The following is a 13,459-nucleotide window of genomic DNA, read 5'->3' on the forward strand; positions in this document are numbered from 1 at the left end:
TGGGATGGGTATAAAAAAATATTAAAGGCCTTGAATATCCCTTGGAGCACAGTCAAGACGATTATTAAGAAGTGGAAGGTGTATGGCACCACCAAGACCCTGCCTAGATCAGTGCCGTTCCTCCAAACTGGATGACCAAGCAAGAAGGAGATTGATCAGAGGCTACCAAAAGGCCAATGGCAACTTTGCAAGAGCTACAGGCTTTTGTGGCCAAGACTGGTCAAAGTGTGCATGTGACAACAATATCCCAAGCACTCCGCAAATCTGGCCTGTATGGTAGGGTGGGAAAAAGGAAGCCATTACTGAAGAAAGCCCACCTGGAATCCTGTTTGAAGTATGCAAAAAAAAACAACTCGGGAGATTCTGTAGTCACGTGGCAAAAAGTTTTGTGGTCTGACGAAACTAAAATTGAACTTTTTCTAAATGCACAGCGCATCACCCAAAAAACACCATCCCTACTGTGAAGCATGGTGGTGGCAGCATCATGTTATGGGGATGTTTCTCATCGGCAGGGACTGGGACACTTGTCAGGATAGAAGGGAAAATGAATGGAGCAAAGTACAGAGATGTCCTTGAGGAAAACCTGCTGCCCTCTGCAAGAAAGCTGAAACTGGAACGGAAGTTCAACTTTCAGCATGACAACGATCCAAAGCACACAGCCAAAGCTACACTGGAGTGGCTAAAGAACAACAAGGTAAATGTCCTTGTGTGGCCCAGTCAGAGCCCCAACCTAAATCCAATCGAAAATTTGTGGCATGACTTGAAGATTGCTGTCCATCAACGCTCCCCAAGGAACTTGACAGCTTGGAACAGTTTTGTAAAGAAGAATTTAGTCAAACATTGCCAAATCTAGGTGTGCAAAGTTGGACGAGACCTCACAGCTGTAATTGCTGCCAAAGGTGCTTCCACCAAGTATTAACAGGGGGGTGGAGCCTTACCCAATTATGATCTTTCAGTTTTGTATTTTTAATATATAACTTTTTCCCCTTAACAGTGTGGAGTACGGTGCATAGATAAGTGGAAAAAATCCTTATTTAAATGCATGAAACTCTGAGGAACTGACAACAAAATGTGAAAAAAAAGTTCAAGGGGGAGTAGACTTTCTACAGGCACTGTATATAGTAGGCCAACCAGCGCTTTAAGCTTAACGGCTCAAGTACTGATCTTCAAGTAGAATAAACATGATAGTATGAAACCCAAAATCACAAATTGTGAATGCAGCGTGATGAATGAAGTGAAATACAACCCAATTTATTACTTGTTTACATTTGTTTGGAGCCCCCAAAGCATGATTGCTGATAGTGAAATAAGGGGGGGTCAAGTAAGTTCTGAGAATTTTCTGGTGAGTGGTTTGTTGATTATTGTGAGACTCAGTGTTGACACTGCGAGTAGTACACCACAGTTTAGGCCATTAGGCAGGCCTGATAAAAACAGCTTCAAGCTCAGCCCACATTATATAACTTAATGAGGCCTGATGACACTCATGGCAATTGAGCTGTGCCAGAGATACTGCATCTTAGTTGATCTAACCCACATGAACATCTTTTAATGATCACTTCATAAACCATGGCTCTGCCAAATAGGTACGAAATGGTAAAATTCTACAAGCAATTTTTTTTCATGTTATATTTTATACACAGCAACCAATTGTTCACTGGTTAGTTTAAAAAAACAAAACAAAAAACAAAAACATGTGAAATGATAAAGGCTTCAAGAAATGTTAGAAAGTAATTAACAGATTACAAAGTGTTTCCCAGTTAGGGTTATGCATTATATTCTTAAAATAATAACAATGAGTAGTTTAAGACAACTTCCAGATAAAAGTTAGTGGTTGACATGTTAAATGTAATTCAATGCTTACTTTCACACAAAAAATAAAAGGAGCAATTCTCAAGTATTTAACAAATATGAATAAGAATTAAATAACAATGAGGTTGTTATTTTAAAAAAAAATGTTTTAAAGCTTTGGGCTTGATTAGAATACATAAACAAAACTAAATCATCAAAAAGTGATGATTTAGATTAAAAAGACATTGTTCTTATGAGCCCTTGGTTTTTCTGATCGTTTGCTCCAACACAGCCCACTGTTCAGGCGTTAAAAAAAAAAAAAAAAAAATATATTATATTATATATATATATACATATATATATATATATATATATATATATATATACACACACACACACACACACACACACACACACACACACACACACACACACACACACACAATATGGTTAAAGTCTCATTACGTCTGAATTGAAATTTAAGTCATTTGTGTCTATAGCACAAACAGAAACTCCATTACCTTTCTAAGTTCATTGAATTCACCAGCCATGGAAACATATTCTCCACCATCCATTCTAATCACCTATAAAACACATTAGAAGTCAATGGTAAGCCATTTCCTAGAAGCATATAGAACAGCTGTCACTAAAAAAAAATGCTTAAGACGAGTGTCAAGCAATGCTGTCAAGTCATATAAATATCTGAACTGGAAAGAACTATTTTAGAATACACCTTATTCGATTTATTTTTAATAGCTAACCAAAATGATCAAATATTTCACAAGGAAAAACAATGGGAACTTACTGCTCCAGACACCCAGCTGGCATAGTCACTGCAGAGGTATGTAGCCAGGTTTGCCATTTCTCCAGGAGTACCCAAGCGCCCTGTTGGTATCCTGTCTATCATTGTCTTCTCAAACATTCCAGTTGGGTCAAGACGACTAAAGGCACCCTTCCAAACAAACAGACAATCTGTAATAAGTATTATTATTATTATTATTATTATTATTATTAAACTTTTAGAATACAATTCTTTCTTTTGTTCTCAATGACACTGAGAAAGACTTCATGTCAAAATATCTTTTGAACAATTGTATAAGTTTCTTTTAGTATTGCTTTATACACAAAAACAAAACATCATTGCGTTTTGTTTGTTTTTTATAGTTCTGGATAATTTTTTAAGTTTAAACACTAAAATGTAATGAACTGAAATTTGACCAAAATAACCTAAAGAAATACTATATTAATGTAATAATTAATTAGTATATAGTATAGAGTAATATATACTGTTTTTGTGCCATAAAAATATATATCTGTATCCGTATATTTCATTTGTAAAATATTTTAAAAATATAATAACAATAAATTGTTCACTATGGCTGTCACTAGGCCAGCAGTATGTTACAGTCTTTGTAACTGAACGAGTTGGTACTGGACCCTGTTGTCTTACTGATCTGTTCAAACTATCTAGCAAAATTACTTAATTCCATAGAGTGATGCAAAACTTTGGGCCACAGCTGTACCTACTAACAATATGATCAGCTTAAAATGTGCATAAGAACTCTTAAACATACCTTGGTTCGGATTGGTCCAGGCTGTATCACATTAAACCTCATACCATACCGCCCCCATTCTGCAGCAAGTGATCTGCAACAAAAATACAAAAACATTCCGTTTTCAAACTTTTTCCCACAAAGTACTTATTATTGCACTTGCCAGCAGAGGCAAATAAAGACTGATAAAAGGGTCACCTTTTCAAAGAGTAAACCTCATGTCTTTAATGAACTTTTTCTTTTTTAAAAAAAATATGACCCACACTGTCTAAAGATTTTAACTTTAAAATGTACATAATATATTGGCTGCAGCCCAGGATGGAAATCCAAAACTTCAGTTTTAAAAAAAGTACTGTTAAATCCACTTGTAATGTGGATTTGTGATGAATGACTGGATTATTGATCATTGGGATTTCTCAGCGCAGCCTTAGTCCCTCTCAACTAACCTACCAATTGACCTATGTCAGAATGCTATATATTGCTATAGCAAGGTGATCAATAAGTCTGTCAACTTAGAAAGAGAGAGCACAAGAGACTAAGAAAGGAAGATTATAGGAGGCTGTGTGGTCCAGTGGTTAAAGAAACAGGCTTTTAACTAGCAGTACTAGTGGGAGGAGATTCGGTGAACACAAGCAAACATTGAGAGTAGAAACTTCCCAGACTAACATTAAGGCAGGTCTAAACTGCTACGAAAAAGATTTTATTATAAGACCACGTTTTTGTACAGCAGTTTAAAGTAACATGACAGTTAATGTAAGGTTGTAGTTAATGCATACCCCATAAGTTAGAATTAAAGTATGTACAGTATTTATTGAAAGTACTCATGACTTCAAGGTTGTATTTTTACTCTCCCAAAATACATTTTACTCGCACTGTGTCTAAATTGTAGAGTAAATTACCCAATGACCCAAAACCTTATCTGGAGCTCTGGTTGTGATACAATGTTATATGAACTTTTTCAAACTCAACATGTTTAAGATTTATAGAAAAATAGCTGTATCCTAGGTTTTTTTTTTTTTTTTTTGAGGCGCAGGCAAATTCCCAATTTATGGGGACAAATTTACCTTAGAACCCCAAAACGCCTAAATGTAACCTTTTCCACCTTTATGCAGCAGAAATCTGTTACCATCTGATCAGGTGTGGTAGATATGAGAAAAGTTGAAAGTGTGTTTTATGCTCTGATATTTTTTTTCCCTCTCAAAATGTAAAGTAAATATCAAGCACGTCTACAAAGAACCAAAACATCAAAGATTACCTATTTCTTTCAGAACCGAGGATGAAAAGGAAAGAATCTGTTAACTTAAAAGAACCCAGTCCTTACTTCTGTCAGGCTAAATTTATCTCACTCACTGATTGCCCCTATCCAAATTTAGCATACAAGGTAAACTAATTACCAAATGAAAGTTTAAAACCTTAGCTAGCTAATGACTGTAAATGTAACATGAAGTGGACTTCAAATCTTTGGTTCTATGAATAATCAGTACCTATTTTATGAAGCAGATTTACTCAAATTTTAGACATGAAGGACAAAGAGAAGCAATGGTATACATGTTATTAATAAGGCTCTTATTGTATGAAAAGTTAACACACCCCTCCTAGAATTTACTCACATCATAAGTTGTATGTCTTTCTTCTTATTTAAATAACACAGAACATATGGTGTCAAAGTAAGAATGAAAAAGAGATTAAAGTAAAGCTATTAAAATATTAGTGCTTATTTGTTCAATACATACTTGCACAGACTTTCAATTCCTGCTTTTGCTGAAGCACTTGGTACCACAAAACCGGAGCCACTCTCTGCATAGATCGTTGTTATTGCCAAGAAAGCTGCACCTACAAATCATTAAAAAAAAAAGAAAAATCAACAGATGTACACTTTTCCCAATGAAAAAAAAAACCTCAATACATTTGGAACAATTTATTATAACCTTGCGCTGTAGCTCGAGTACATTGATTGATATGTTTATTTTAAATAATTCATACAACAAACAGCAAATAGCTGGCTTACTTTAATTCCCCCCCCCCCCCCCCCCCCCCCCAGCAAAATACAGTAGCTTTGAATTGCAACCCCCTGGACAGTAATTGTACCTAATAAATAAAACAAAGATTATCTCATACAGCATGAAATGAGTGCTGAAGAAACTTGTAGAGTGTGATGTTGTTCCAGAGGGCAGAAGCCAAAATCCATGGCATATGAATACCTCTTTTTTTCATCTGTAATCAAATTAATTCCATCTTAACCCCATATTAAATCTGTGTTCAAATAAAATCGAACTGCTTAAATGGAACTGGCGTGCGTGTGATGCATATGTCAGAGCACCATAGCAGTTTTTATTACTTGCATGTTGATGCATATAATAAGCTTTATTGCCTATTGTCACAATCATGCTGAAAAGTTAAATTCAGGGCAAAGGCTGAAATTCACGTTTGGAAAAAATCCAGCAGATGGAAATATAACCCCAAGTTCAATTCAGGATCATGAATGGCTTGTGGAAAAAGGCTTAAAAGGGTCAGCAGATGATCCAATCTCAGGAAAGACAACAGAATACAGCAAAGAAATAAAATCATGCAGAGCTAGACTCTCAGCTATTATTTATCTGGGCTCTCCTGTAGGAGCCCAGGCCAATACCTTTGAGACACTAGTGTTTAATCATGGTTTAAAAAAAAATATTAAAATCCCTGAAATTGAAGATCGGGTACTGCTAAACAAAGGTAGCCAGGTATTCTTATATGGCCATACTGAAACATTAGTTACTGCTGTTATATCAATAAATATTTTACTGTCCCAACTCTATGAACCTTTTCATATGCAAAGAGAGAAAATGCCATTCAACTTAGTCTACAGATGGCAATGTGATCATCCTAAAAGTTTAGGTATCACTATACACACAGACACTGGACTGAAATCCAACAGTCGCTGCTACAGTACAAGCTTTCACCTTTAAAATAATACTAAAAATTCAAACTCTACTGACCTCTGGTTGTATAAGAAATTACCAGAGTATTACTGTACAGCAATTTAATCCACCACATAGATAAAGGAATGCAATGAATGACACACGAGCATTCCATTTATTTATTTATTTCATTTAAATTATCAGGACCAAAGAGTTTAAGCAAACATTCCGCTTTTAAATAAATAGTGCTTCCCTATAGCTGCATTTAAAACCCCTAAAAGTAACCCTGTAGACTCAAGTAATACGTACTTATTCACATACCCAAAAATAGGGAGTTCTAGAGCCCAGTTGTCGGTGCATGACTGGTGTGAGTTTCTAACCCCAGTACAGTATATGCTATGATGTATGTTACAAATAAATCAGTGAAAAATATAACAAAATATTTTTTTGGCTTTGTATCCATGGGCTTTATATCCATCTGACCAATTATACATTTATTCCATTTCAGCTTTATTCCATGCATAAATCTGGAAAGAAAAGTGTCCATCCCCTTCCCACTACCAAAAACTTTGAAAAAAAAAAAAAAGTATTATACGCCTTGAAGAACAGGTTTTGAGTCCTGCCAAACATTTTGTTTGATGTTGATAGCCTACAACCTTTTAAGGCTGTTCGGAAGGTCATCATAAACTTTCAAAGCAACCTATTTTTCAAAGCTATTTATGATCACTGAATTGTTGTTGCGTTTTATAAATGAAAACCATGAAAGCTAAACAGTTCTAATTTATTAATTAATCTGCTGTATTCGGAAATGTACAGTATGCACACCACTGGTCAACAAGCATTGGGGAGGGTGACTGCATTGGGTTGAGCATGTGTTGCCCATTTCTCCCCCCATTTAGACCGATTTTATACTCCACGTGTTGGTATGAAGACAGCAGTCTGAAACATGCAAATTATTTTAATAAGCAAGCTGTCTTCCAAGTGCAGTGGTACCTCCAAAAATGTGCTGAAGGTATGCAAAACACCTGGGGGTGGGGGAATGTATCAATCTTGCCATTTCTACCCACTCTGACCCAGAACTTAAAATGTGGTTCTAGTTTTGGAAGTCATTTCAGAAGCACATTTGTCACTGTCTGCAGTCTCAGGCTCTATTTCTCGCAAATGCAGATGAATAAATCAAACCAAAAAAGTCCACTTTCAAAAAGTTAACACAGCATACATAAATCTAGACAAAGTGATGATACACCTCTATAATACTGATGAATGGAAACTGGAAATTTGTATTCCTCTCTCCAATGCAAGAGGTTGTCAATGTCATGATGCTTTCTCAGACTTTTTGTAATTTTTTTTAAAATAGAAACTGGCAAATGACACTGTTAAAAATGCATTTTCATACAAAGCTGATGAAGAGTATAATCACTATTCTAATGGTCCCTAGAGAGAGCAAGACGTTCATAACTTCTAACACTTAATCACAATCTGAAATTCACATTTGGCTTATTGTCTTTTTGAATTTGCAGACATTCTTTTAACATGCAGTACACTCTGAAGAGGTCTACGAAAAATAACTTGGTTATGGTAGGGCAGTATTTTTGGTCAACAATGAATGCACACAAGCGTAAATTAAATTATGCAGAAATGTTTAATACATCATTTAGAAATTGGTTTGTTACAATTACTGGAGATAACCCTTATAAGGACATGTCGGAAAACTGACTTTCCTGGTAACCTGGGGTCCAACCAGACTCCAGCAATAAAACAACAGATAATTAACAACTGGAGTAAATGAATGAATGAAAATGTATATATGAACACTATTTTGCCTTTCCTTTACTTCTAGCCATTGTTTGGTATAATCTGTTATTTATGCTATGCAAAATGAATAACGCCCAATGTGCACAGGTGTCTCTTAGCAAGTGAAGGCACCACTGTATTCTGGACGCTGTAGTTTATTCTAGGAACATGTCCTCCGGGCACGTGAGATATCATTGGAAATTACTGGGTTCCCAACTCAATTTTTGAGTTACAGGCATGTGAACACACCTACTGATTTGCTGTGCGTCACAGCACTGGAGCACTGAATGAAGGACCCAAGTTATCTTATTATTTGGAAAATGTGTCAAATTTGGAGATTTATGCAAAGTTCATTTTTACTGGTCACGCTTTAAACAAATAACATTATGGGTTGCATGGCTGCAGGGTATTACAAAAATGTAGTTTAGCAATAATTAACTAAAATATTTTCTAAAAATCTGTTTTTAATGAATTTAACAAAGCTTGTCAACCAAAGTCTAGACTTTCATGAATTTCTAACTTCATTTAATCCATCAAAACAGACATACATGCTGTAAATCTATAAACTACATCAATGTAATCCTTGTGAAATACAACTAAACGAACAGCCACATTTTTACAACAAATTGGGAGTTATGTGTCAGGAACTCATGTACAACCAAACTGTTACAAAAGATTGCCAGGTCCCTACTGCATGATACTGGTTTATAATGTAATCCAGCTACAGTATCATTCTACTGCAAAACAAAATACAGATTTAGTGACTAATGATCTGCACACATGAAACACATTATAAATCTATCACTGTCTTCCCCAGTAAAAATGTTTAAAACTATTACTGCTTTCATTCTTACAGAATTTAAGCTAGCACTATAGCCCACAATCCTGTGGAATTGAATATTGGTTTAGAACATTTTTCACAGGATATTTGCTTTCATATCACTGATCAAATCCCTTGAATTTACCTTTTTTAGCTTTAATCAACTCCTTTCCTATCCCAAGTGTTACGTAAGCAGTGCCATTAAGAACAATATCTGTGATGGTTCTCCAGGCATTTGGGGAGAGTCCTTCGGATGGGGAGATGAAATTGCCAGCAGCATTATTTATCACCACCTAATAAAACGAGGTATAAGAATTTAAAAACTCAAATTGAATGCATACAATCCTTATAAGAAACACATCATAATCTAATGACCAACAAAAAGTCTAGTTTATAATCTGATGGAAGCAGAACAATACAGTATACTGGGATGTACTGCATCAGTCTAAATTGGGATATGGGATCAATACTTTGGATGTGAAAAATAAAACACCACAAACACCAGTATTTTTGGACACGTTGATTAAGTTGATTAAAGCTAATGAAAACTGACACACACAATGCAAACCCTGACAATTTCAATCTACTTCAGGCTGAGAAACTGTTGCCAGTACTAAAATGCATGACTTAATCTAACAGAGTTGTAAACAACAAGCATATTCTCACTTGAAACAACTACTGCTAACTAAGGATTGCTAACTAATACTTTTAAATTAATTCTCTTATGTACCCCCTTGTATGGTAATTAGGGTTTCCAGTTTTCGCGTTTGTTTTTTTTAACATTTTAGTGTTTGGGTTTGCCCAATTTCAGTCATAGCAAAATTCGGGCTTTATTGGTTATATATAGTATTTTTATTTTTTAGCAAAACGAGTAGTTTTTACAGAAAAAAAAAATTGAAATGTATTTTCCGTGTTAATTTGAATAGTTATATCCTGTACAGCATCTCTTTTTACAGCTTAGATATGTTTTGTGAGGGGGGAGTAATCATATTTTTAAGTGAGTATTTTAGTTGTATGTTCCATGATGCAGCGGCTGTCGGGGAATTCACGGGTTAATCTTCTGCCGTTTTAGTTTTCAGAGGCATTTTACAATATTTAATTCAGTTTTCACTACATGTTAACTGTACAGTTGGCTGCAATCTGCATTACAGTGGTGGGAGAAACTCTGCAAACCAATGAGCAAGACAAGGTCACAACCATTTAGAGCCTGGGGGGGATATAATCAACACCAAATATGAAGAAACAAACTATGTATGCAAATAATTAAAAAAAAAAAATGCAGATTATAACTAAATTAAATATTTAAATTGTAGGCACTCATAATATTGGTAAAAAAACACATCTTAAACATTATGGTTGGTTCTATCAGTGTAGTGACTACACAAATGTAAACGTCACACACTCCAATTTTTATACTGCTTAGAATTTCTTGTGTGAGTAATTCATTTGATGATGCACACCGATTTTTTATTTTTTTTAAATTGTCAACAAACTCTGGTTTTAAGATCAAACTAAGCCTTTGTGGTGTTTTACCAATGTTTACAACGTAAAGCCTGATTCATTATTTTTGGTGCCTGCGATGTTTTATCGAGTTTTACAGGTTAAAACTGAAAACCGGGAACCCTAATTGTAATTAGAAATGTTCCTGTGTAGTACAAAGCTATAGATAAACTACTGCAACATGGTCTGATTGCAGCTGATTAGGTACCTGGAAGTTTTGATCTACAGCCTTCTTTTATATACTGTATCTGCACATTTTAAATTAAAGTACACAAGGCTAGCAACATACCAGACGATCTTATGGTAGTTCAATAGCTAAGAAATTGATTTGAAATCTATTATCTTTCACATGGATAACAAACATGCAGAATAATTATTATTACTCTTATAAGATATAATTGCGGTTAAATCTACTCTAAACGGAAATCTGTTTTAATGGCAGTTAATGGGTTCCATTAGTTCAATTAGGCCTTTATATGTGGATCAACACCTTAACATAAAATGGCATGATCTGCATTCATTAATACAAGGGCAACAAAACAATTTAATGTATACATTTTAACAAACTCCATTAACTTTTAAATAAAGGGGGAATAAAATTAAAGTGAAAAGATGAGAGTGGGGGAGGAGGGGATCATAGATAGTGTGAGATCTTATGTGTTAAATATTTTCTGATACAACCTGTTTATAGACAAACAGTGATTTCAGCAGTCTTAGGTATTAAAAGCAAGACTGTGACATGCTAAAACACATCAATACATACATCAGGAAGTCCTGCAACCTTAGTGAGTTCAGCTATAGCAGCTTGTACAGAATCTGGTTCTCGCACATCACATTGAACTGCATGAACCTAAAATCAAATAAAATCCACAAATATATAAAACAGGTAAAAAAACAAAATACTATAATAAGCACTCTCCCTATACCAACCACAAAAATGCCAATGTGGTGGTTAAAATTATTACTATGTGCAGGGGTAGCATATACTATACATTTATTACATCATACATATTTTTGTTTGGATGTTTGTTTCTATTCATTTCATCTTACGTCAACAAGGTGTCCTGAACACAGATTTACCCTGGAATGAGAATTAAAAAATGAATAAATAAAAATACAGCAATGGGATTTTTACTTTGTGTTCAGAGCCACCTAGTGGCTGAATATTATAAATGTACTATTTTTAAAAGCTACATACATCTTTGGTTAACAATCTAGTTATTTATTAGCAAGTGAAGCCACATTTGTGTCTGGGGGAAGTTCAAAATTTTCTTAAGAAAGTTCCCTTTTTGAACTTTGTATATTAGTTTTTTATATGCATAATGTATATAAAAAGTTTGGTCTTTTATATTATTTGAATTACTTTGTTTCCCGTCTGCTTGGAAATTTCCTCAGCTGTCTGCTTCAAGACATCCAGTTTTCTAGAGGAGGAATAAAATGTTTTATGCTTTTGACATAACTATTACAATCATGTAGATATCCAAAATACATGAACTACAGCCTCAAATAAAACTGAAACTGTAACTATAAACTTGAAAGTCAAATCAAGCTACTGCCACTGATAAAGGTTTAATTTTTGCTGAATTTTCATGATAAATTTCATTTTCCTTTTTTAGATGTGAGAAAAAAAATCGATATTAATTCTCGAGTCTAGCCTATATATTTCTATGTGAAATTTAATAAGCAAATTATTAGAACTTAACATAAGGCTCTATCTCAATTTAAACGAACTATTTTTTTTTTTAGCCCCCCTCAAATGGTTCATTAACACTGAAAAACCCTTACAAGATGGTGAACTAGCAAGAAAGAAAGAAATACAGCGGGGTCCACAAGAGCTCTCGCCTCAGTGCAGTAAAAGCGACATTTTATTCACCTGCTGGCAATCACACACTCTGCACCCAGACTGGAGAACGCTGTTGTCATTGCCTTCCCCAGCCCTGTGCCTCCGCCTGTGATGAAGGCTACTTTGTTCTTGAAAGCCTGAGCCGGCAACATAACTCCATCCGCTGGTGGAAAGAAACTAGCTTGGGGTCGGTCATTACTTTGGCATACAACCTTTGTTCCACTGCTAAAATACTAAGGGAAAAAAATTAACAACAACTGAAAACGCTTGTAAAAAAAAAAAAAAAAAAAAAAAAAAAAAAAAGCTTTTGCTAGTCAAAATGTGTGATACAGTAGTACAAGTACATATCTGTGTTGGGCCGAAGCAAAATCAACATGAATGAGTGGAATCATCGGCAGGCATTTCCTTACGCAGACAAAGTAAAACAGTTTCGTACCTAACTACTGACTATAGTAGTATACAGAAAAGTTTGTCGATGTTAGATATAAATTCTACTTTGATCTGGAGGTTTCCCACAATCTTTATATGACCTAGACCTTAGCTTGTCATAGAGCATAAGGACACCAGGGAAGTACTTAATAAAATACAGGGGGGTAATATTATTATTATTATTATTATTATTATTATTATTATTATTATTATTATTAACAGACTTAAAAACTTAGTATAAAACAGTAGGGTGCAGGGAGACATTGGGCAGCACTGACTTGACTTTGAACTTAATCTTGGCACAGCCTACGACCCCACAGTAAAACGTTTAAAAAGTGTTAGAAACCTTTAGTTTTCTTTTTTTGTGGAGACGTAATACTTAAAACGTACCTTTTTGTTAAGGACGATTCTTAATCCTGCCGTTAAATTTAGATTTAATGAACAGCTCGAAATCCTTCCAAATAACATCGCTGCCATGTTTTGAAACTGTCGTTGGTGACTTTTCCCAGAACCCTTTAAATTTGTAAAGCTTTATTAGCAACACTGATGAAACAAGAAAACAGTTCAGAAATAGTATGCTTTGCACACCTGTAGCATTATTTGTTACGCGAAAAATAAATATGCATATCTAATGGAAATTAGGTTGCCATTTTCAGCTACGTTTAAGTTATGTTTCCTGTGGAAATGAACAAACTCAATTGTTGAGTTAATATCAGCAAGTGGTGGAAACCTTAGTGCAGTGGCATAGCCCCGTTTATTGAGCATTGTATTGGCATAACAATTTGCACAACAGTGTAGTACTATAACCACATGGAACCTTTATTGTTTAAAAAAA

General features: G+C 34.8%; 1 protein-coding gene across 2 annotated transcripts; it reads right to left on the minus strand.

Moving 5' to 3' along the window:
• Positions 1–1,271: 1,271 nt before the first annotated feature.
• Positions 1,272–13,149, minus strand: decr1 (2,4-dienoyl CoA reductase 1, mitochondrial). 2 transcript variants are annotated; one of them, XM_041248817.1, is made up of 10 exons: positions 13,015–13,148; positions 12,226–12,428; positions 11,716–11,773; positions 11,116–11,202; positions 8,998–9,145; positions 5,075–5,174; positions 3,363–3,435; positions 2,594–2,740; positions 2,309–2,372; positions 1,272–2,098 (listed from the first exon to the last, which is right to left on the minus strand). In XM_041248817.1, the coding sequence occupies exons 1-10, from the start codon at positions 13,099–13,101 to the stop codon at positions 2,040–2,042; spliced, it is 1,026 nt and encodes a 341-aa protein (XP_041104751.1). In that variant the 5' UTR covers positions 13,102–13,148; the 3' UTR covers positions 1,272–2,039. The 2 variants fall into 2 exon arrangements, with proteins under 2 accessions (XP_041104751.1, XP_041104752.1); XM_041248818.1 differs by lacking the exons at positions 1,272–2,098; positions 2,309–2,372 and having other exon boundaries at positions 2,603–2,760; positions 13,015–13,149.
• Between the last annotated feature and the right edge of the window lie 310 nt (positions 13,150–13,459).

Source organism: Polyodon spathula, chromosome 4 (genome assembly GCF_017654505.1).
Source record: "Polyodon spathula isolate WHYD16114869_AA chromosome 4, ASM1765450v1, whole genome shotgun sequence".
Taxonomy (NCBI): domain Eukaryota; kingdom Metazoa; phylum Chordata; class Actinopteri; order Acipenseriformes; family Polyodontidae; genus Polyodon; species Polyodon spathula.

Excerpts from the sequence above, each read along its gene's own strand:
- decr1 (XM_041248817.1), bottom strand. The coding sequence starts at position 13,101 with ATGGCAGCGATGTTATTTGGAAGGATTTCGAGCTGTTCATTAAATCTA. Across the intron at positions 11,774-12,225 it reads GAGTGTGTGATTGCCAGCAG|AAAACTGGATGTCTTGAAGC; the intron begins GTGAATAAAATG and ends TTCCTCCTCTAG. Across the intron at positions 11,203-11,715 it reads CCAAGCAGACGGGAAACAAA|GTTCATGCAGTTCAATGTGA; the intron begins GTAATTCAAATA and ends ATTTGATTTTAG.